This window comes from Monodelphis domestica, chromosome 1 (assembly GCF_027887165.1).
Source record: "Monodelphis domestica isolate mMonDom1 chromosome 1, mMonDom1.pri, whole genome shotgun sequence".
Lineage (NCBI taxonomy): Eukaryota > Metazoa > Chordata > Mammalia > Didelphimorphia > Didelphidae > Monodelphis > Monodelphis domestica.
This window is the reverse complement of record NC_077227.1, coordinates 295684493-295709074: the sequence shown is the minus strand read 5'-3', so window position 1 is coordinate 295709074 and position 24582 is coordinate 295684493. Positions and strand designations below refer to the sequence as shown.

At 36.1% G+C, this 24582-nt stretch overlaps 1 protein-coding gene across 3 annotated transcripts in view; it reads left to right on the top strand.

Annotated features, from left to right (window-relative positions):
* Positions 1–24582, top strand: part of PYGL (glycogen phosphorylase L) — a 254882-nt gene that overhangs the window by 46019 nt on the left and 184281 nt on the right. The window contains exon 1 of one of the 3 annotated variants that reach the window (XM_001363137.4): positions 23367–23661. The exons of 1 other annotated variant lie outside the window; for it this stretch is intronic. In XM_001363137.4, coding sequence (XP_001363174.1) covers positions 23419–23661 — 243 coding nt within the window. In that variant the 5' untranslated portion in view covers positions 23367–23418. Of the gene's footprint in view, positions 1–23366; positions 23662–24582 lie in introns of those variants that run through there. One more of the 3 variants, XM_056821108.1, reaches the window with a different exon arrangement.

Sequence of the window (24582 nt, the reverse complement as noted above, 5' to 3'; positions counted from 1 at the left end):
AAAGATACCAAATCTGGTGTTCCTGTCTGGAGAAACCCTTCATTACTTGAGTTTCAACAGTGTTTCCTGCATACTGAAAGTGTTCCCAACTGCTCTGAAGACTGGTGACCAGCTAGCCTGTACCAATGGTCTGTGGTGGGAAGGCCAGAAACCAGTTTAGGCCTAACCCTACTAGTGCTGAACCCTAACTAACATAAAGGGCTTACCCTGAAGCTACTCAGAAGACCTGTTTATCCTACTAAAATAATCTGGGAGGATTAAGTAGTGTCAGGTAGCCAGTTAGCCCAGGGAATTTAGACAGACAGAGTAGGGGTTAGGGAGCTAGAGGCAAAGGAAGAAATCTCCATGTGGAGATCTTAGAAGGTGGGTGATTACCTAGAACCCTTAGAGCAAGGGAATCCTACCTGCCCTTCAATATGCCCTATTTCCAACATAAATCCCTGTCCTGTTTTTTTTTATCTACCTGGCAATCTGAGCAGCCCCTCCTTCATTGTGGGGTACCAAGGGTATCTCAGTATCATCCCATCAAGGATCTACATTATTTCAATATAGACAGTTATATAACTACATAGAATTAATTACTATATATACACAGGTATATATACATATATGGCTAGTTATAATCTCTGTAACCATAACTACATATATAATGATAAATATAAAAGTATAATTATATATGCCATATATTATGTTATACATATTATACATAGCTAGTTATCTATGTTTATAATTACTTATAGTTATAGGTTATATATAATGTAAACCTTAAAATTTTTTAGACTTACAAATGTTGGAAATTTCACCATTGGGAAATTTCATATTTGAAAAATTTCCTACTGATAGTCTATTGGAATGTGAACCCCCTTGGCATGGGAGGGTCCTTCTCCTCCCTACTTAAGATTACTTTAGGACAGAAACCTTTTGCTGAACAATGGAAAGGGCTTTGACCTATGCTTAAGCATAGAACAGGAAGATCTTTGAGTCATGATTGATTTTAGAATTGATACAATAGAGATACTTGGAATGACAGAACCAGGTCTTGGAACTTACACTCTCCACCCTACTCAGTCCTAACAGGATTTAGGAAGGGCTGCAGCAAGGATCAAGATTTAATTATTTGAGAATATGACCTTCAACAGACATGTGCAAAGGGGCAGACCTCTGGGCAGTCCTGGGTTAAGCTAGAGCCACCATTGGCACAGGGAAGACATGGACAGTGATTGGTAGATGTGAGAACTGAGGGGAGGGAACTGAGATGGTTTCCTTAAAGATAGCAGGGTCTGAGGACTGAGAGGGTGGTTGGAGAGGTTTTGCTCTGAGAGGTTGTGCTCTGAGAAGCTTGCTCTGAAGGAGGCTGGAGGTGGAGGCCCCTGAGACTGTTTCTCCATTTTGGTCATGTGAGTGATAGGGACTGATCTCTTTTCTTTGCCTCAGCTATCTAAGGGCTTGGGCCTTTTGGCCCAGCCTAAACAGAAGGGGTATTTAAGCCCTATTCCCTTCTCTCCCCTTTCTCTCTCTCTCTCTCTCTCTCTCTCTCTCTCTCTCTCTCTCTCTCTCTCTCTCTCTCTTTCTCTCTTTCAATACCTTTCTTCCTCCTGTTTGTAATTAAACTCCATAAAAGGTTGACTGCTGACTTGAGTTTTCATTTAGGAATTACATAGGTGAATTCCTTGGCGACCTTAAATTAATATATATCAGTCTTTTAAAGTGATTTCCTTGTCACAATAACCATATATAATGGTTACTATATATGTGTATACACATGTGCATATATTTCAAAGATAAAGTAGCAGCAGTTAAAATCAGGAAAAGATTCATAAAGACAATGATTTTTATAAATGAGGACACTCTGAAGTAGAGGTAAGAAAGCATGTATTCCTGGTATGGGGAGCAATAAATGCAGATGCACAACAATAGGAGATAGGGTTTCATGGGGGAGGAACAGATAAAAGGTCAGCTTGACTGAATCACAGAGTACAGGAGTAGAAGTAATTCCAGAAGAATGGAAAGGTAGGATAGAGCTGGACTTTGTAGGGCTACAAAAATAAAGGCTTGTATGTGAGAAGTGGCATAAGACACAACGGAATTTACCACTGTAGAGGGGGGCACTAGTCATGTAACAAGTCTAAGTGCTAAATTAATATTACTGAACAGCTAGATGATGACTTTCCAGCATATTAGTTGGATCTTTTATGTAATGGCTGAGAATCTCTTATTGTACTTTTTTCTATTATAGGGGCTATATGGAGAGAATATGTCTCTAAAGGTGAGAAATGTTTCAAGACAGCAACAGAAGGAGTTGCTATATATGCAACCTCAGTGTTTCCTGTGGAAGTTAATGACATTTGGGGAACATATATGCTTTGTACACATGTACACATGTACTTTGTACACATGTACTTTTGGCAATGACTCAGCTTTAGACTGATAAGGAGTATAGATTGTACAGAGGAACCTTTGTCCCAGGAAATTCAACTTAGCCTGAATGTCATAATAAATGAGAAAAATACCCTGATTATTTGCATTAGTCTTTAGTTCATCAGGTATATTAGTTATTTATCCCATGTCACTGAAAGTAAAAGCTACAAATAAAGGATTTCTTTCCTTTAGTTTCATGTTTCATGCAAAATTATTCTGCTTCTTCAAAGTACATTTATATCTAAGCACCCTGTCAAAAGAGGCTATAACAATCATGAATTCGGCAAACAACAAGCATCTATCTCTTTTGTATCTACATTCTGAATGTAGTTGTGACTAAATGCTGTTACCTTAGAGTACAATGTCACAGTGCTATTATATTAAAGTATAAAGTCACTATACTATCAAGAGCTATTTTATTAGATTTATTAGAAGTATAGCATCAATATATTTGTACACCCCCATCAATTACATGAGCAAAAATATGATTGGTTGGTATCTCCTTAAAAAGCAGATTACTCTAAGTCCGGGGCAATAGCAACTGCATACAAAATGGGGTAATGTTAAAGAAAATCTAAGGACAATCAAAAGATCCAGAAAATCCTGAATTGGTTATAGCTAGAGATTTGAGGGGGGAAAAATTATACAATTAGCCTCTCATTTACAATAGTACAGAGGGTACCAACTAATCCCTTATCACAACCCAAATCAGGCAGCTGCTGACCCCTAACCACTAGATATGTATGCCCGAGTCCAGCTTCCTTCACCACATATCCTCAGGTTTTTTTATTCACTATCTTAAGTGGGGTCATTCATAGAGAAAATCCAGGCAGAGAAGAAGGGAGGATATAGGAAGCAGAAGAGGAAAAGAGGAAATAAAACAAATTTCAGAACTCTATCATTTGAAGTTGAAACTGGAAATACTGAAAAAGTACTATACTTGCTTTTATGAAATAAATCTATCAGAGCAAAGAAACTTGGGAGCAGAAAGACAAATTACCCAGATCATTATTTATGTTGACTAGGAGATAATGCCCAAGATATTAGTCAAGTACAGAGTAGATCAACTCAGACTAGGATGTGTTAAACAGAAGCAATGTTCATTAAAGTACTTTTAAGGACATTTCCTAAGACAGAAAGGAAAATGAAGTGTGTAGGTCCAGAGTTATGTTACCCAAAGCATGTAGGCTTCTGCACTTGTATTTTATATTGTCAGGTTTCTACAAATGTGATCCACTCTTCCAAAGAAAAATTGGGTGCATTGGTGTTTGTAGATTATGATATATACACAGTAATGTGTGTGTGTATCCCTGCATTTCCTTCATTTGTATTGCGTTACTATATCTTTTACCTTATTGCTAAGTTATATTTAAGACCAAATGGTCACTTCCGGTCAAGATGGCGGCTTAGAGGCAGAGAAAGTTCAGACCTCAGAAAACCCTTCCTTACTGATCACAAACTGAATGCTCCTAGGACACCAAAATTCAAACTGAACAACAGGACAGACCTGGAGAACCCTCCTCCTGGACCTGGATCAAAAGGTATGGCCCCCCAAAAGCCAGAAACCTAGATTACTTGGATCTAAGGCGTAGGCAGAAGGAAGGTCCCAAGACCCATGCCCCCCAACCCAGAGTGCTGAGCCCGCGGCAGCAGCAGGAACCTCAGGACAGGCAAAGGGGCCTCAGGGCTGGCTATTCTGAAGGACTCACCTTGAAAGCAACCTGAGCCAGACTCTGGGGCACCCAACACAGACAGCAGGGAAACATAGAGAGAAGGGGGAAGCCTGTAGCCCCCTGGCTGGGTCCTTCCATCTGAGTCTCAAGGGAGGTTCCAGCTTTAGGGCACCAGCTGAACCCAATCCCATCAGGAGCCCTCAGAGCTTCTGAAAAGACAGAAACCTCAGGGTCAGCAAAAGGGTTGCTCCTAAGGGCTTATCTTGAAAGTAACCTGGGCCAGTCTCAGGGCATTCAACACAGACTGTAGAGGAGGAGTTTTTTTTGTTTTTGTTTTTTTTGGTTTGGTGATCATTTGGTCCACACCAGCTGAACTTAATCCCATCAGGAGCCCTCAGAACCCAGAGAGGCCATGGCCCCTCACCCCCTTAGAGAGCAGGGTCTTCTGAAAGAACAGAAACATCAGGGCAGGCAAAGGTGTTGCTCTGAAGGGATTACCTTGAAAGTAACCTGGGCTAGTCTCAGGGCATTCAACACAGACTACAGAGGAGGGTTTTTTTTTTTTTATTCAGGGCTCATTTGGCCCAAACCAGCTGAACTTAATTCCATCAGGATCCTGCAGAACCTAGGGAGGCCCCGACCCCTCCCCCCTTAGAGAGCAGAGTCTTCTGAAAGAACAGAAACCTCAGGGCCGGCAAAGGCACTGGGATACCTTGTGGACAGTGCTGTGCCAGACCCAGAGCATGGAAGTAAGGCAACGGAGAAGCAACTGGAGGGAACTGAGAGCAGTAACTCCCAAAATGGCGGCAGGCAGGAGAGTACACACCCTGGGCCTCCACTGGAAGACAGAACAGCTGCAGAGAAAGGACAATCTGCCTGGGGATAAAGCCTTGGACCATCAGACAGATACATGAAGACCCAGTCCTCGTCACTCAAACAGAGATGACAAACAGAACAGAAGTACAAAAGACAAAAACCTCCAAACACCAAGAAAAGCAAGAAGAAGGGGGTGACTTTGGATACATTTTATGGAGCAAAAATGCAAAATACAGAGGAGATAGAACAGGAAGCAAAGGCAAATGCTCCGATGCCCTCCAAAGGAAATAGAAACTCTCCACAAACTCTTGAAGAATTTCAATTGGGAATGATCAAAAAGACGGAAGCCTTCTGGCAGGAAAAGTGGGAAATAATGCAAAAGGAATTCAATAATTTAAAGCATGAAAAAACGCAACTACAAAAACAGTTTGATCAAACTGAAAAGGAAAACTAGGCTTTAAAGGTCAGAATCAGGCAACTGGAAGACAATGATCTTGCAAAAGAGCAAGAATTAATAAAGAAAAGCCAAAAGACCAAGAAATTAGAAGACAACATAAAATATCTCACTGACAAGGTGATAGACTTGAAAAATAGAGCAAGGAGAGACAATCTGAGAATAATTGGCTTTCCAGAAAAACCAGAAATAAGTAATAATCTCAACATTATAATACAAGATATCATCAAAGAAAACTGCCCAGAGATTCCAGAAAAAAGGAGCAATACAGGCATTGAAAGAGTTCACAAAATACCCTCTACACTAAATCCCCAAAAGACAACTCCCAGGAATGTAATTGCCAAACTCCAAAGCTTTCAAGCAAAAGAAAAAATCTTACAAGAAGCCAGAAAAAGACAATTTAGATATAAAGGAATGCCAATCAGGGTCACACAAGACCTTGCAAGTTCTACTCTGAATGACTATACGGCATGGAACATGATTTTCAGAAGGGCAAGAGAGCTGGGTCTTCAACCAAGAATCAGCTATCCAGCAAAACTGACTATATACTTCCAGGGAAAAGTTTGGGCATTCAACAAAATAGAAGATTTCCAACTTTTTGCAAAGAAAAGACCAGAGCTCTATGGAAATTTTGATATCGAAAACCAAAGAGCATGGAATACCTGAAAAGGTAAATATGAAGGAAAGGGAAAAGGAGAAAAATGTCATCTTTTTCTTTTATTCTTTTATTCAAACTCTCTTCTATAAGAAGATATTTGTATCAATTTATATATATATATATATATTAATATGTGGGGAAAATGTAATGGGTAACTCTTAAAAATTATATGCATTGTCAGAGTAGTAAGAAGAATCACTCATAGGGAATGTTTGGGGCATCAAGATGATATGGAGAAAGGGGGGATATAAAGGAAAAGGGAGAGGGGAATCATTGATGGTACCAAGATATACTCCAAGAAATGGGGGGGGGGAGAAAAACTAAATAAAATAATCTTTCTCACACAAAGATACACATGGGAAGGGGGGGGGAAGAAAACTCCTATAAGAAGAAGAGGAAGAGAATTTTTACTTATACCTTACTCTCAGTGAAATCAACTCTGAGAGGGAAAATCATCCAGATCCATTAGGATCTTGAATTCTATCTTATCCAACAGGGGTAGGAAGAAGGGAAAACCAAGGTGGGTAGGGGGGGAGGGAACACAAAAAGAGAGGGAAGTAAAGGGGTCAGGGGGAAGAACAAAAAATGAGGGGCTAGAAAGGGAAACATAGCAAGGGAGGGGACTAGGGGGACTGATTTAAAGTAAATCACTGGCTTAAAAGGTTATAGTTAAGGAAGAAAGGTCATAATTAGGGGAGGATATCAAAATGCCAGGGAGTCCACAAGTGACAATCATAACTTTGAACATGAATGGGATGAACCCACCCATAAAACGTAGACGAATAGCAGAATGGATTAGAATCCAAAACCTTACTATATGTTGTCTTCAAGAAACATACATGAAAGACACCCACAAGGTCAGAATTAAAGGATGGAGTAAGACCTTCTGGGCCTCAACTAATAGAAAGAAGGCAGGAGTTGCAATCATGATATCTCACAAAGCGAAAGCAAAAATAGGCATGATTAAAAGGGATAGGGAAGGTAATTATATTTTGTTAAAAGGGACTTTAGATAATGAGGAAATATCACTAATCAACATGTATGCACCAAATAGTAGAGGACCCAAATTTCTAATGGAGAACCTAGGAGAATTCAAGTAAGAAATAGACAGTAAAGCCATATCAGTGGGAGATCTGAACCAACCACTTTCAAATTTAGATAAATCAAATAAAAAAATAAATAAGAAAGTGGTAAAAGAAGTGAATGAAATCTTAGAAAAATTAGAGTTAATAGACATATGGAGAAAAATAAATAGGGACAAAAAGGAATACACCTTCTTCTCAGCACCACATGGCACATTCACAAAGATTGACCATACACTAGGTCACAGAAACATAGCATACAAATGCAGAAAAGCAGAAATAATAAATGCAGCCTTTTCAGATCACAAGGCAATAAAAATAATGATGAGTAAGGATATATGGAAAACCAAATCAAAATTTAATTGGAAATTAAATAATATGATACTCCAAAATTGGTTAGTTAGAGAAAAAAATCATAGCAACAATTAATAATTTCATTGAGGAAAATGACCATGGTGAGACATCCTTTCAAACCTTATGGGATGCAGCCAAAGCAGTAATCAGAGAAAAATTCATATCCCTGAGTACATATATTAACAAATGACGGAGGGCAGACATCAATGAATTGGAAATGCAAATAAAAAAACTTGAATGTGAACAAATTAAAAACCCCCAGAAGAAAACCAAACTAGAGATCCTAAAAATTAAGGGAGAAATTAATAAAATTGAAAGTGATAAAACTATTGAACTAATAAATAAGACTAGAAGCTGGTACTTTGGAAAAACAAACAAAATAGACAAATTATTGGTCAATCTAATTTAAAAAAGGAAAGAAGAAAAACAAATTAACAGCATCTAAGATGAAAAGGGGATATCACCTCAAATGAGGAGGAAATTAAGGCAATCATTAAAAATTACTTTGCCCAACTATATGGCAATAAATATACCAATCTAGGCAATATGGACAAATATATAGAAAAATACAAACTGCCTAGACTAACAGAAGAAGAAATAGAATTCTTAAATAATACCATATCAGAAAATGAAATCCAAAAGGCCATCAAAGAACTCCCTAAGAAAAAATCTCCAGGGCCTGATGGATTCACAAGTGAATTCTATCAAACATTCAAAGAACAGTTAATCCCAAACTATACAAACTATTTGACATAATAAGCAAAGAGGGAGTTCTACCAAACTCCTTTCATGACACAAACATGGTACTGATTCCAAAACCAGGCAGGGCAAAAATGGAGAAAGAAAACTATAGACCAATCTCCCTAATGAATATAGATCCAAAAATCTTAAATAGGATAATATGAAAAAGACTCCAGCAAGTGATCAGAAGGGTCATCCATCAAGATCAAGTAGGATTTATACCAGGGATGCAGGGCTGGTTCAATATTAGGAAAACCATCCACATAATTGACAACATCAACAAACAAACCAACAAGAATCACATGATTATCTCAATAGACACAGAAAAAGCCTTTGATAAAATACAACACCCATTCCTATTAAAAACATTAGAAAGCATAGGAATAGAAGGGTCGTTCCTAAAAATAATAAACAGTATATATCTAAAACCATCAGCTAATATCATCTGCAATGGGGATAACCTAGATGCATTCCCATTAAGATCAGGAGTGAAAGAAGGATGCCCATTATCACCTCTACTATTTGACATTGTACTAGAAACACTAGCAGTAGCAATTAGTGAAGAAAAATAAATTGAAGGTACTAAAATTGGCAATGAGGAGACCAAGCTATCACTCTTTGCAGTTGATATGATCGTTTACTTAAGGAATCCTAGAGAATCAACCAAAAGTTACTCGAAATAATCAATAACTTTAGCAAAGTTGCAGGATACAAAATAAATGTCATCAGCATTTCTATATGTTTCCAACTCATCTCAGCAGCAAAAACTAGAAAGAGAAACCCCATTCAAAATCACCTTAGACAAAATAAAATACCTAGGAATCTATCTCCCGAGACAAACACAGGAACTATATGAATACAACTACAAAACACTCTCTACACAACTAAAATTAGACCTAAGCAATTGGAAAAACATTAACTGCTCATGGGTAGGAAGAGCCAATATAATAAAGATGAACATCCTACCCAAACTTATTTATCTATTTAGTGCCATACCCATTGAACTTCCAAAAAAATTTCTTTACTGATTTAGAAAAAACCATAACAAAGTTCATTTGGAAGAACAAAGGATCAAGGATATCCAGGGAAATAATGAAAAAAAATACAAAGAAAGGGGGCCTTGCAGTCCCAGATCTCAAACTATATTACAAAGCAGCAGTCATCAAACCAATTTGTTACTTGCTAAGAGACAGAAAGGAGGATCAGTGGAATAGACTTGGGGCAAGTGACCTCAGCAAGACAGTATATGATAAACCCAAAGATATATATGCAATTGAAGCTAAAATTAGGTTAATACTAAAAGAAATGGGCAAAGAAACAGAAGGGGATAAATTTATATGTCACAAAGAAGCTCATGGTGGGAGGAGGAGAATATCAACACACTGGAAAGATAAAGAGGTTGGAGATAGGAAATACTCAACTCTTACGTGCATTGAAATTGACTCAAAGAGGGAAAAACAATCCAATCGATTGGAGCAGACAATTGATTTGCTCCCTATAGGGAAGCAGAAGGCTAACAAATGGAATGGTAGGGACAGAAGCATGAAAAAAGGAGGGAGAGGGTAGAGGGTAGTTTAAAAAGTCTTTAAAGAAAATAAGGGGGGAATAAGAAGGGAGGTGGTAGAAAAGGAAGTAAAATAAGGGTGGGAACTAGGGGACTGATTTAAAACAAAACATTGGTGCAGAAGGAAATGGGGAAAGAAGAAAAGGCAGGACTTGTAGTAGAAATGAAAATGCTATGAAATACACAGCTAGTAATCATAACTCTGATTGTGAATGGAATGAACTTACTTATAAAAAGAAAGCAAATAGTAGAGTTGATTAGAAACCAAAACCCTACCATATGCTTCTACAAGAAACACATATTAGGAAGATAGACATGCATAGGGTGAAAGTAAGAGGATGGAGCCAAATCTATTGGGCATCAACTGATAAAAAGAAGGCAGGAGTCTCAATCATGATATCCGAAAAAGTCAAAGTAAAAATAGATCTAGTTTAAAAAGATAGGGAAGGTGATTACATCCTGATAAAAGGCAGTATAGACAATAAGGAAATATCAGTACTCAACATATATGCACCAAATGGCATAGCATCCAAATTTCTAAAGGACAAACTAGTGTAGCACAAAGATAAAATAGATAGAAAAACTATACTAGTGGGAGACCTGAACCTTCCTCTATCAGAACTATATTAATCAAACCAAAAAAATAAGAAAGAGGTAAGAGAAGTGAATGAAATCTTAGAAAAATTAGAGTTAATAGATATGTAGAGAAAAATAAATAGGATAAAAAGGAATATACCTTCTTTTCAGCAGCACATGGTACATTCACAAAGATTAACCATGTATTAGGACATAACAACATTGCAAACAAGTGCAAAAGAGCAAAAATAATAAATGGAACCTTCTCAGATCACAATGCAATGAAACTAATAATTAGTAAGGGTACATGGAGAGGTAATTCAAAAATTAATTGGAAATTAGACAATATGATTCTCCAAAACCGGTTAGTTAAAGAACAAATCATAGAACAATTCATAATTTCATTGAAGAATATGACAATGATGAGACATCCTTTCAAAACCTATGGGATGCAGCCAAAGCAGTACTCAGGGGGAAATTTATATCCTTGAGTTCATATATTAACAAATTAGAGGGGACAGAGGTCAATGAATTGGGCATGCAAATCAAAAAACAAGAAAGTGAACAAATTAAAAATCCTCAGATGAAGACTAAATTAGAGATCCTAAAACTCAAAGTAGAAACTAGTAAAATTGAGAGTCATAGAAATATTGATTTAGTAATAAAAAATCTGTTACTTTGAGAAAAAAAAAACAAATACCATAGACAAAGTACTGGTCAATCTAATTTTAAAAAGGAAAGAAGAAAACCAACTTGACCGTATCCAAGATGAAAAGGGAGACCTCAACTCTAATAAAGAGGAAATTAAGGCAGTCATTAAAAATTATTATGCCCAAATATAAGTGAATAAATATGATAATCTATGTGATATGGATGAATATTTACAAAAATATAAATTTCCTAGACTAACAGAGGAAGAAATAAACCCCATATCAGAAGAAGAAATTGAACAAGCCATCAAAGAACTCCCTAAGAAAACACTCCCAGGTCCAGATCAATTCACAAATGAATTCTTTCAAACATTCAAAGAACAACTAATCCCAATATTATACAAACTATTTGACAGAATAAGCAAAGGAGTTTTACCAAATTCCTTTTATGACACAAATATTGTACTGATTCCAAAAGCCAGGCAGGCCAAAGACAGAGAAAGAAAACTATAGACCAATTTCATTAATGAATAATGATGCAAAAAGAGTGTTATTCACTATGACCAGGTAGGATTCATACAAGGAATGCAAGGATGGTTCAATATTAGAAAACCATCCACATAATTGACTATATTAATAAGCAAATCATCAAAAATCACATAATAGACACATAAAAAGCCTTTGACAAAATACAACAATTATTCCTATTGAAAACATTAGAAAGCATAGGAATAGAAGGATCTTTCTTTAAAATAATGAACAGTATATATCTAAAACCATCAGCAAACATCTTCTGCAATGGGGAGAAACTAGAAGTCTTCCTAATAAGATCAGGGGTGAAACAAGATGTCCATTATCACCTCTATTATTTAACATTCTACTAGAAACACCAGCTATAGCAATTAAAGAAGAAAAAGAAATTGAAGGTATTAAAATAGGCCATGAGGAGACCAAGCTATCATTCTTTGCAAATGATATGATGGTCTCTTTAAAGAATCTTAGAGAATCAATCAAAAAGCTAGTCAAAATAATCAACAACTTTAGCAAAGTTGCAGGATACAAAATAAACCCACATAAATCATCAGCATTTCTATATACCTCCAACACATCTCTGCAGCAAGAATTAGAAAGAGAAATTCCATTTAGAATCACCCTAGGCAATATAAAATACTTAGGAATCTATCTGTCGAGACACAGAAACTATATGAACATAACTATAAAACACTCTAAACACAATTAAAACTAAATCTAAACAATTGGGAAAACATCAACTGCTCATGGATAGGATGAGCTAACATAATAATAATGACCATCCTACTCAACCTTATTTACTTTTTTTAATGCCATACCCATTGAACTACCAAAAAACTTTTGTACTGAATTAGAAAATGCCATAACAAAGTTCATTTGGAAGAACAAAAGATCAAGTATATCTGGGAAAATCATGAAAAAAATGCAAAGGAAGGAGGCCTTGCAGTCCCAGATCTCAAACTATACTATAAAGTAGTGGTCATCAAAATAATTTGGTACTGGCTAAGAGACAGAAAGGAGGATCAGTGGAATAGACTTGGGGTAAGTGACCTCAGCAAGACAGTTTATGATAAGTCCAAAGACCCCAGTTTTGGGGACCAAACCCCACTATTTGATAAAAATTGCTGGGATAATTAGAAGACAGTATTGGAGAGATTTGATTTGGATCAACATCTCACACCCTACACCAAGATAAACTCAGAATGGGTGAATGACTTGAATATAAAGAAAGAAACTATAAGAAAATTAGGTGAACACAGAATAGTATACATGTCAGATCTTTGGGAAAGAAAAAATTTTAAAACCAAGCAAGATCTAGAAAAAAAATCACAAAATTTAAAATCAATAATTTTGATTACATCATCTTAAAAAGGTTTTGTACAAACCAAACCAATGCAACCAAAATTAAAATGGAAGCAACTAATTGGAAATCATCTTCATAACAAAAACCTCTGACAAAGGTTTAATTACTCAAAATTATAAAGAGCTATACCAATTGTACAAAAAATCAAGCCATTCTCCAATTGATATATGGGCAAGGGACATGAAAAGGCAATTTTCAGTTAAAGAAATCAAAATTATTAATAAGTGCATGAAAAAGTGTTCTAAATCTCTTATAATTAGAGAGGTGCAAGTCAAAACAACTCTGAGGTATCCCCTCACATCTAGTAGATTGGCTAACATGATAGTAATGGAAAGTAATGAAACGTGGAGGGTATGTGGCAAAGTCAAGATATTAATGCATTGCTGGTGGAGTTGTGAATTAATACAACCATTCTGAAGGGCAATTTGGAACTATGCCCAGAGGGTGGTAAATGCCTGTCTTCCCTTTGATCCATCCATAGCATTGCTGGGTTTGTACCCCAAAGAGATAATAAGGAAAAATACATGCAGAAGAATATTCATAGCTGTGCTCTTTGTGGTGGCAAAAAATTAGAAAACGAGGGGATGCCCTTCAATTGGGTAAGTGCTGAATAAATTATAGCATATGTTCATGATGGAATACTATTGTGCTCAAAGGAATAATAAAGTGGAGGAATTCCATGGGACCTTGAATGACCTCAAGGAATTGATGCAGAGCAAAAGGAGCAGAATCAGGAAAACATTGTACACAGAGACTGACACATTATGGTACAATCGAATGTAATGGAGTTCTCCATTAGTGGCAATGCAGTAATCCTGAACAACCTGTAGGGATCTGTGAGAACAAACACTATCCACATTCAAAGGAAAAACTATGGGAGTAGAAACACCAAAGAAAACCAACTGCTTGAATACATGGGTCAAGGGGATATGGCTGGGGATGTAGACTCTCAATGAACATACTAATGCAAACACCAACAACATGGAAATAGGTTCAGATCAAGGACACATGCAATACCCAATGAAATTGTGCATCGGCTACAGGAAGGGTGGTAGAGGAAAGGGAGGGAAATAATGTGATTCTTGTAACCAAGGAATTATGTTCTAAATTGACTAAATAAATTAATTCAACAAAAAAAGAAATTGCTCCATATAACAACATAAATCTCTGCTAACATATGAGGACACAAATCTCTGCTAACACATAACATCATAAAAAATCTAAGCTTAGATTACCATCTGAAGGTTAAATCAAAACTAGAAGGAAGTCTCCAACTCCAAATCTCAAAATCATATCTCGAGTCTCAAAACCATATGATATTCTTACAGCAGATTTTTAAAAATCTACATTGCATACACACATACATGTATTTGCATAGTAGGATACTTACAGACACACATAAAGATTCATTCTTACATGCACACATGAAGAAAATCAATATTACATGCATGTACACAATAATCTTACATTCGTGCATGATCCTGTTTGTTAAAATTATCAGAGAATACAGGACTTAAATCAAAGTGAGATGATAGGCAAATATGCATGCTGAACAGAGGAAGTCACAGGACCAGATATTTACTTCAATCAACACCAAGGACAACAAAATAACTAAGAGAAAACTGATGATAATGGGTCACTTAAGATTATTTGTCATATATGTTAATTTCACATATAGGGCAATGCATTCACATATACATTAGAATCATAACAGGAAGAAAAAATCTTAGATCTTCAGGCAATATATGAAGAGGATTACCTGAAGTAGTAAGTATGCATGCAACAGTACATAATTAGCACATAAATATTTATTCACACTGATATTTTTGGGTTGCATCGTACATAAGATTAACCTATTTGAGCTTCTTCAGGACTCATGCAGGCAAGAAGATACAAAGATTCTTGTCTGAATGACTTCTGGTTAGGACTCATGTTAAAATGTAACATAGTTGTACATATGTAAAGTTTGTACAGAAAGATAATGTACATTTGTATGATAATAATGGTCTAACCATTAACCAATAGGGAGAGATTAGCTCAGGGTAGTTTGGAACTAGAGATAGACTAGGGACAGAAAAATATCTTCTGGGGGTCATCAGACCCCCATCTGCCTTGACAGAGTCATGTGTAATAGCTGGGGAGACCACAGAGTGGTCCTTGGTGAGATGTGACTTGACCTTTCATCAATGTCCATTACCTATGAATTGGTATGATTATTATTCCTCCTAGTCTCAAAAGAAATAATGCAAGAGCAAAACACTTATACCCTAATTCCCCAAAACATCACCAAAATATCAGACCCTCAAACCCAATCCCAAAAGACTATCATGGGTTAACTTAGGTACATAATTCCCAGCAAAACCGCAGCTACAGACCAAGCCCAAAACTTTCTCATGAAGCCATCACACAAATCAATCATAGAGGCCCACACAATATGTACAGGTACAGTACAGACACACCAAGCTTCAATATGCCTCAGTGACTTGATTTCACAAACCAGTAACTTGCCAGTGGGAAACTCCCTAGTGAGAACCCTGAGAAATTACCAGTCTAATACTAAATTTGAATTATGCTCCCAGTACCCCCCAATCTCGATGATATGATTGTTGAATTGTCTTCTAAGAATTGTTGATTCATTATTGCATTTTATTAAACACAATATGTAATTCTCCTTGATTGTTTGTAAGCTCAAAACTTCTTACAGGGTAATGAGAAAATTAAGCCACCTGTGATGAAATCATTTATCTTGTGTGCAACATTTATTGTCTTTAATCACAATACAAAAATATAGAATGTTAATCAAGTGATTTGTTAAAAGTTTATGTATCACTTTTCCAATTATCTCTCTTTGATTTTGCATGCCAAGAAAATGGGTATAAAAATAAAGATCAGACATCGGGATAGTGGAGCAGCTGTTAGGTGCAAAGCAGTCCCATGGCCGTAATGATTAAACTGTCTTCCATTTGTCATTTATTTTATTTTATTTATTTTGACTGATTGTTCGCCACCTGTTGGGAAGCCTGGAGTCACTAATGAGGCTGGACCCTGACCATGGCAAATATCATATCTTGTGATATAATTTTTAAAAGAAAAGTTATTATTACCATAGAAGTTAATAGATTTCATGAGTTCATAGTTAGAAAATTGTTATTGTTCATTGAGATAGGAAAACAGAAAAAGTGTTACATTGTTGAAACTGTTACTATGTTCAAAATACCTATGTATTTGAATTGTTTTCCTACCTTCCACTTTCCTTTAATCCTGATCTTAGCATAGAATTTAGATAAATTAGGATGTTTAAAATAGATTAAGATTTGTTATTTTGGGGGTGGAGGAATATTTAGAATATTATATTTCATAAGATCGATAAGATAGAATGATAATTAATAAGGTAAGTACTAGACTTTGGTATACAGATGTCAGGCTGACCCTGTACAACAGAAAAAAGGAGGAGTTTTGGGATAGAGAAATGCTGAAGTAAATGCAAGGACTGGATTTGCAAAGTTAACTCATGAAATAAAGTGCCAATGGGGGATGGGAATGGAACATCCAGCTAAGAAAAGGAGTGGAGCAGTTAGAGATTGCTGGCTTTTCCCTTTTTGAATTGAAGAGGGAAGGAGCAAAATCCTCACTGAGCCTACTTAGCTACAAATCCCTCATTGAGCAGAAAAAGGTCCAGACTAATCATCTGTCCTTCAGTGGTTGGTTATAGACTTTTTTTACCTTTGGGGAAGGCAATAGCCTATCCTTCAGAAGACTCCTTCAAAGCTATATCTCTGTGTCAAAAAACACCATCATCTTGAACCTACAAAGATACTGAGATTACCTAGGACTTAGTCCCTAGACTTGAGTCTCAAACCCGTGAAGATAACTATAGGAGGGAGATAGTTTAGGGACTCTCTGTTTTCTTTTTTCTAATTTATTATATCCAACCCCTTATTTAATAAGTAAATATTTTCAACTTAATGAGAACTCAGACATCTTCATATATACAGTCAACTAAAGAAGAAAGAGATTGAAGGGGATTTTCTCTTACCCTTCAGGTCTGGTCAGATATAATGCCATTTTCCAGACAGTTCTTCCTGGGGGTGAGAGAAAATTGGTGTACCTTTTTATTTGTTCCCTCTCTCTCAGTTACCTGTCAAAACTTTGGTTCCTGATTCCCCACTAGTACAATATCCAATATTTATATTTATACCTATTCATCAAAATTTCTCTTTAACAAGCAGTACAAAAGCATTTTAATGATTACTGCTTTATTATATAGTTTGACATCTGGTACAATTATACCCTTTTCCTTTCCACTTTTCTTTGCATTTTTATCCTTATTAGTATTCATCTTTTTTCTCTATATGAATTTCATTTTTCTAGTCAATATTGACTATACTTTCAAAACCCATTTTTTCATTTTTTAATGGTTTACCTAACCATTTGGTAAATGATGTTTGTGCTTGGTCATGTTTACATGCATGGAACTATTCCTTCTATTTCAGTAATCAGAGCAAAATCAAAAGATCAGAGTACAGCAGAGAAAGAGCCAAGTAAATAGAATAAACAAGGAAGATGAAGGGAAAATAGATTGGCTAAATAGAAAAAAAGTCAGCATGGTGTACTGCAAAGTCTATTGATTTAGGAGTCAGAGAACCTAGAATCTAGCCTTGACTTAGTCAATGATTCACTGTTATGTTGAGTAAATAACTTGCTCTCTCTTGCCTTCATTTTTCTCATCTGCAAAATAAGCAATTTGATTCATTTATAGCATATATTTCAGATCTCTAGATTTAATCAATTTCTATTCTAAAAAAGAAAAAAATTGCTTTTCTTGATATATATGGCAAGTCTGTTACCAAAACAAACAAACAAACAAACAAACAAAACCCTTTCCCTTCAAGTTGAACTTTTATTTTTTGGAAATTTTTATTTAATTAGTTAATTTAGAGTATTTTTCCATGGTTACAAGAATCATGTTCTTTACCTCCTCTCTTCTCACCCCCACTCCGGTAGCTGATGCGGAATTCCACTGGGTTTTGCATATCATTGATCAAGACCTATTTCCATATTATTGATATTTGCACTAGGGTGATCTAAATTGAAATTTTAATAGACCAATTCTCAAGTTTTTAAAACACTATGCAAACTTGCATGTAGTAATAGATGCTAATACCTAAAAGAAATCGGAACTGGAAATGAGTTATATCCATTATGAAGTCCTGCTGAAGTCACTATGTATCTTTAGAGAGAGGCTGGTATTGAAGTTGTCTTTTATTTCTGAATGATTAAATGTCAGTTTTGTATTTCTCTTTCTTTACTATTGTCAATATTTAAGAACAACTAAGCATTTTGAGAGGGTTTTTTTTTTTTGCTTCTTTTATTCTGTCTGCAGTTCCTTGTGGTTAAAAAAGTCAAGTCAACAAGCATTTATTAGACCCTAAGGGGATGTGTACAAGCACTTTTTAAAAAAATGAATAAAAAGCAAAAAAATCAGTTATTTTGTTCATGGAGTTCATAGACTAATGGGGAAAACAACATGTAAACAGCTATAAACAAATAAGATATATGGAGATAGGACAAGATTTATTGTAAATAACCAACAGAAGGAAAGTGCTATAATTAAATAAGACAGTAAAGACAATATAAACGATAGAATTTTAGCTAGGAATTGAAGGAAGTCAGAACAGTCCTGAGATAGAAACTGAAGAACAGGCATGGAGGACAGTCAGAGAAAATTCACAAGAATCAGAAGATGAAGTATCTTCTTTGAAGACCAGCAAGTAAGTTAGTGTCATTAGATTAGAGTATGAGGGGGAATAAAGTGTAAAAGCATTGTTAAGGTAGGAAAGAGCTTTAAAGTCAGGCAGATTTGTTTGATACTGGAAATTGTTGTTGTTGTTGTTATTGTACAGTCATTTCAGTCCTGTCCAATTCTTCATGATCCATTTAGGATCTTCTTGGCAAAGATAATCAAGGGGTTTGACGTTTCCTTCTCCAGATCATTTTACAATGAGGAAACTAAGGCAAACAGGATTAAATGACTTGTCTAGGGTCACACAACTAGTAAGTTTCTGAAGCCAGATTTGAACTTTCAGTTGTGTAGAGAATAGACAAAAATGAGGAGTGTTTCCAGGTAGGAAAACCAGCTGGAAGTAAATAGTCATTTATTATTTAGTATTGTTTTGAAACCTCAATTTGACTTTTTATGTTTTTGTAAATGCTGTATGAGATAGGGGAAACAAAAGAAGGAAGGATATTCATCATCATTAGAGGTACAACTGTAAAGATGAAATGAACACTTGGGGTAATTTCAACTTATTCTGAGTTATCTAGGGTGTGCTGTTATTATTGTCATTAAGTTATACCCTACTCTTTGTGACCCTATGGACATATAGCATATCAGTCCCTTCTGTCTTCCACTTTTTCCCAAAATATATCCAAACTCATGTTTATTCCTTAAACGTGGTACAATCTATTGTCCTCTTCACCTTTTGGTTTCCATTCTTGACAACATAAAGATCTTTTACAATGGGTCTGGAACCTGAGGAGGTGGTTTGGATTTGGGACTTGGAAGACTAGGTATATTACATTTCACACTTGGAAGACTAGGTATATTACATTTCACCTCACTCCCAGGATTATCCGGTATGCTTAAGGGAGACGGGGTATTTTAAGCTTTCTGTAAATGGCTCCACTTATGATGTTTTTCAAATGTAGGAAATGGGTTCCCTCTACTCCGTTTCCCTTTAACCACTAAAAGTACCTTTTATAAGCAATTATTTACTCAAAATTTTAATCCTACAAAGGCATAGTCCCCATCCTCCTTATACTACTTCAGTCTCTAGAGAATGTAAGATGATTCAGTTCATGGTTTAGCTCAATTTCCATTATACAGTAGTAACAAATTCCAAGTCCAAACTACCTCCTCAGATTCCAGACCCAAACACCCTGTCTTCTCAGGGCTTTCCTGCTGACTGTGTTGAACCATCCAGCCTATAACCCCAGTTGTAAGATTACTATGACCTGAACTCCAGTCCATTGCACTGGAACCAAGAAGGACATACAACAAAGAACAGAAACCAGGAATCCTCTGATTCCATTTCTTGGAGCTAGGGTAAAAGAGAAGGGAAGGGAAAAAAGACCTTGTATTCTCACCAGTTCAGACTATGATTTTCACCTCTGAATGAAGCAAAAAAAAGCTCACAAAAAAAGAATCTTCACCCTCTGTACACAAGAAATGAACAAGAGTGAGAGTAAGAGAAAAAAAAATCAGTAATGAGAAATTATTTCAGTCTCTTGACTTTTCTTAGTGCATGCTGATTTCACAGCCAATCAAAGGAGAATTACTCCCACCCACATGGTAGAGAACTAAGCATACCTCCATATTAGGTAATCTAGACATACTTCAAAGATATTCCCCATTCATAAATATAAACAGAATAGATAGAAAAATATACAAAGAAATTTTGGGAGAGATTATTCCCACAAGCATGAAATAATGAATGGCTTCATTTGATGTTTGATCTGAATCTTGGAAAGACAGAAAAAGATAGGTAAGAATTTTTGGAGGCTCTCAACATGGTGAATACCAAATAACATTTCAATACTAATATATATCATACACATACATACACACACACCTCTGAGTGTATATATTCTGAGAACATTTGGATTGCCAGTGGGAAAAAAAAATTAAAGTGTCCCCATACATTCAGCAGGTTGACAGAAAGTTTGACTTTTAACCATGTGACTTGAAGGCAGATGAGTGGCTAATGAATTTAGTGTTAACAGTACAAGTGAAAACAGTTATGCCGATTGGGTTAAGACTAAAAATCACAGAACACTTTAGTCTGACTTAAAGTTCATGCTGGAAAATGAGTTGGGTTCTCCTAAGATCAAGAATATATGGGAAGAGAATGAGAGTAGATGAGAACTGGGAATGTACCTAGCAATATGAATGATTTCAATATCCTTGGTGAAATATGGAGTCTGGACCACCATGAGAGGATGAAAAAAAAATTAAAATTTTGTCTGGGCTTGAGAAGGAAGAAAAAATGTTAAGATTAGTAGCTACAGAGAAAAGTATGTAGAACCAATTGAAGTAGAATAAAGAAAAAGGCAAGCAGCAGTGAGGGCCTACATCATGAGTTTATAGTAGGAAAAATGGCTCAATTTCATGATTTTTTCCAGTAATACTTAATATCCTAGCAACAGAAGTAGAGGCATTTTCAGTTGGGTACATAATACATTTTCACTAATTGATTTATTAACATAGTCTAGTTATTCCTCCTATAAACCTCCTTTATTATTATGTCCATGTAATTTTTGAACCTAGTTTCAAAATCTTGTCCCCCTTACCTTGAGTCCCTACCAAAAAGCCTCTGTATGAATTGCTATATAGTAAAGTCTGATATTTAGAAGACCCAGCCGTTAATCCTAGTTATTTTATGAAATCAATTTTTAACCTAAATAAATCCCCAAACAAGCAAACAAAAAAACTTAGCACCCTTCTGAGGCTTAATTTCCTCATCTTTCAAAAATAACTGGACCAAATGTTTTTCATGAACATTGTTAAGAACTTGGGGGAAAAAAACAAACCCTTGTCTTCTGGTTTCCAGCTTTGGAAAAGAAAATATATCATACCACATTCTCTTCAGGTCCCTGAAAGGAAAGATTTTAGAGAGAAACCAAGGAACAGTTAGGTGACTCAGTGGTTACCTAGCCCTAGAAATGGATTCCTGGGTTCAAATCTAACCCTGGACACTAACTGACCCTTGGAAAGTCACTGTACCCAAATTACTTAGTCCTTACTACTCTTCTGCTCTAGAACCAACAGGAAGGAAGGGTTCTTTAAAAAAAAAAAAAGAAAGAAAGCAGCCAGCACTATGTCAGGATCATATCAGTTTCTTACCAGTCTTAACTCCAGTGACTCCTTATTACTTCCTGGATCAAATATAAAATCTTCTGTTTGACATTTGTCAAAACTTTTTATAATCTGTACCCCCTACCACACATTTCCAGCCTTTTTTCACCTTACACGGTCCTATAATCAGAGATCCAATAACACTGACCTCCTTGTTATTGAAAAAAACAACAACAAAAAACAACAATGCATCCCTTGACTCTAGGTATTTTCACTGGCTATATATATCCTGTGTGCCTCCTAGGTTCCCTGTTTTCCTTATAGTCCTAGCTAAAAAATTTTGCTTCTATAGGAAGCATTTTCTAATTCCAAATGATTTCCTTTTGTTGATTATTCAAAATTATTTTGTCACCTGTTGGTACTTAGTCTTTTACATTGTCTCCTCCATTATAGTTACTTGAGAATAAAAACTGTGTTTTTTTTTGAATCCCCAGCATGTAGCACAGTGTTTGGCACATGATAGGTACTTAAGAAATATTTAGTGACTGACTTGGAGATGAACAGAATATGGAACTTTGTGTCTTCTTTCTTAAAGCTGGAAACCAAAATATCAGGGCCTTTTCTCTCTCAAACTTCCTAATTCTACATCCCATTAGAACACTGACTATTCAGTTTCCAACAATATTTAAAATCTTATGCAAAAGGACTCTGAGCCAAAGAATATTGAAGAATTTGAATCATCATAAAAGAATTCGAATTTAATGAAGAGGGCAACTAGGTGGTTCAGAGGATTGAGTGTCTGGCCTAGAAACAGTAGGGATTGTACCTGGATTCAAATTTAGCCTAAAACACTTCCAAACTGTGTGACCCTGGACAATACCCTCATTGCCTATCCTTTATCTCTCTTCTGCAATGAAACCAAAAGAATATTAGCACTTAGAAGGAAGATAAAGAGTTGTTTTTTGTTTTATTTTTTAAAGAATTGAATGAGGACAAATGGGACCCAAAGAATATCATATTGGAAAGTCTTCATTTACTCCTTTAAAAAAAAAGCATATGTTCACAAATGCCCTTATGCAATCAAATTTAAGGTCTGATCCTTTGAAAATACAAGAGTTTTTGTTCATTTTTTAAATTGACTCATGGGAAGAAGGTAGCTAAAAATGTAAAACGTTCCTTTTGTTTTGCTGATTGAACTGGATGACCTTTAGGGTAATCTCCATTTTGGCAATTTCCTTGCCTGCCCCATTCGCAGAGCTCCAGGAGTTGAAGCAATAAAAAGCAACCCAAGACACGATAAAATAAGAATACTTTCTTTCCTTTTGTTCCCTAGTTTATTTCTAAAAGCAGAGCTTTGCCTCTAATGGGAACTGGAGGCTGGGTAAGAGGAGCAGAAATATGGAAATAAAAGGAATTTAGTAGCAATTAATCAATCTATTAATTAACAAGCATTTATCAAATGTTTACTCTTAACTAAAGATCCTTTCCTCTGGAGGATCTTCTCCAGCAGAGGACAATTTTTAGTTTGTGTAACTAATACGAGAAGGGCGGAGCAGTGCTGCACACCAATCAGACGTGCCTTCACTCAGAAAGGCGGAGCCTCAAAACTTCCCTGAACCTTTACACTTCTCTTTCCCATCATTTCTGGTTTACAATTCTTTGGACATACCTCCATGCCACAGCCATGGCTAAACCTTTGACTGATCAGGAGAAGCGCAAACAGATTAGTATCCGTGGTATCGTGGGCGTTGAGAACGTGGCAGAGTTAAAGAAGGGTTTTAATCGGCACCTGCACTTCACTCTGGTCAAGGATCGGAATGTGGCCACTCCCAGAGACTACTATTTCGCCTTAGCCCACACGGTGCGTGACCACCTTGTAGGGCGCTGGATCCGCACTCAGCAGTACTACTACGAGAAGCACCCTAAGGTATTGAAATAGCTCTCTTTCTCTTTCTAATCATACTTTTTCTTCTGCATCCTAAACCTTCGGATTCCTTTTGTGTTGCCCTGCTTTCCTGATGCTGGGCTTCGGGATTCCTGTTGGAAAGAGCTGAATTTGCAAACAGACTTCTTGAATTACAATCATCCCTACTTAATTATTTTTAAAACGACTTCGGACAAATTCAGTTCACCTCTTCCCGCTTCACATTTCCTCATTTTCACATCTCTTTAAGTTCTTATACTTTATTCAGTGCCAGTGGGATATTTTGGACATTATTAGTGAATATTCTTCCAATCCCATAATCACTATAATAATGGTGGACAATATTTAGATAGTGCTTTAAGGTGTTAAAAAAAAAAAAACACTCGGCTCAACCCCTAATGTTTGGCAGTAGTATAAGTACAGTATTATTATCCCACTTTACTGATAGGTAAACAGACCAAAAGGTTGTGTGCAATTCATGAAAGATCAAGACTGGCTTTATGGAAGAAATTATTTTTGAAAATGTTATCATACTTAACGTTTCTGGACTTGTTTCCTCATCTGTAAATGAGGGCACTGGACAAGACTTCTTAGTTCTTTTCCATCTCTAAGTCTTATCATCTGATTCAGAGAATCAGGTTTCAAATTTTGTTTCTTGAAATTTGCTAGTTCTCTGACCTTGAGTAAGGCATTTTTCTCAAAGCTTCAGCTTTCCTATCTATAAAATGGGAATTTTCCTTGCACTATGTGCCTCACTAGATTATAACTAAAATGTTTTATAATTATAAGTTGTTACATAAAATGGAAGTTATTATTATTCTAACTTCCTTCATCCTTCTGTGAGCTTTGCCAGCATAATATGATCTGGGACACAGAAAGATGACTATCTAGATATCAGGAGGTTATGACTGAGCTGAAAGCAGT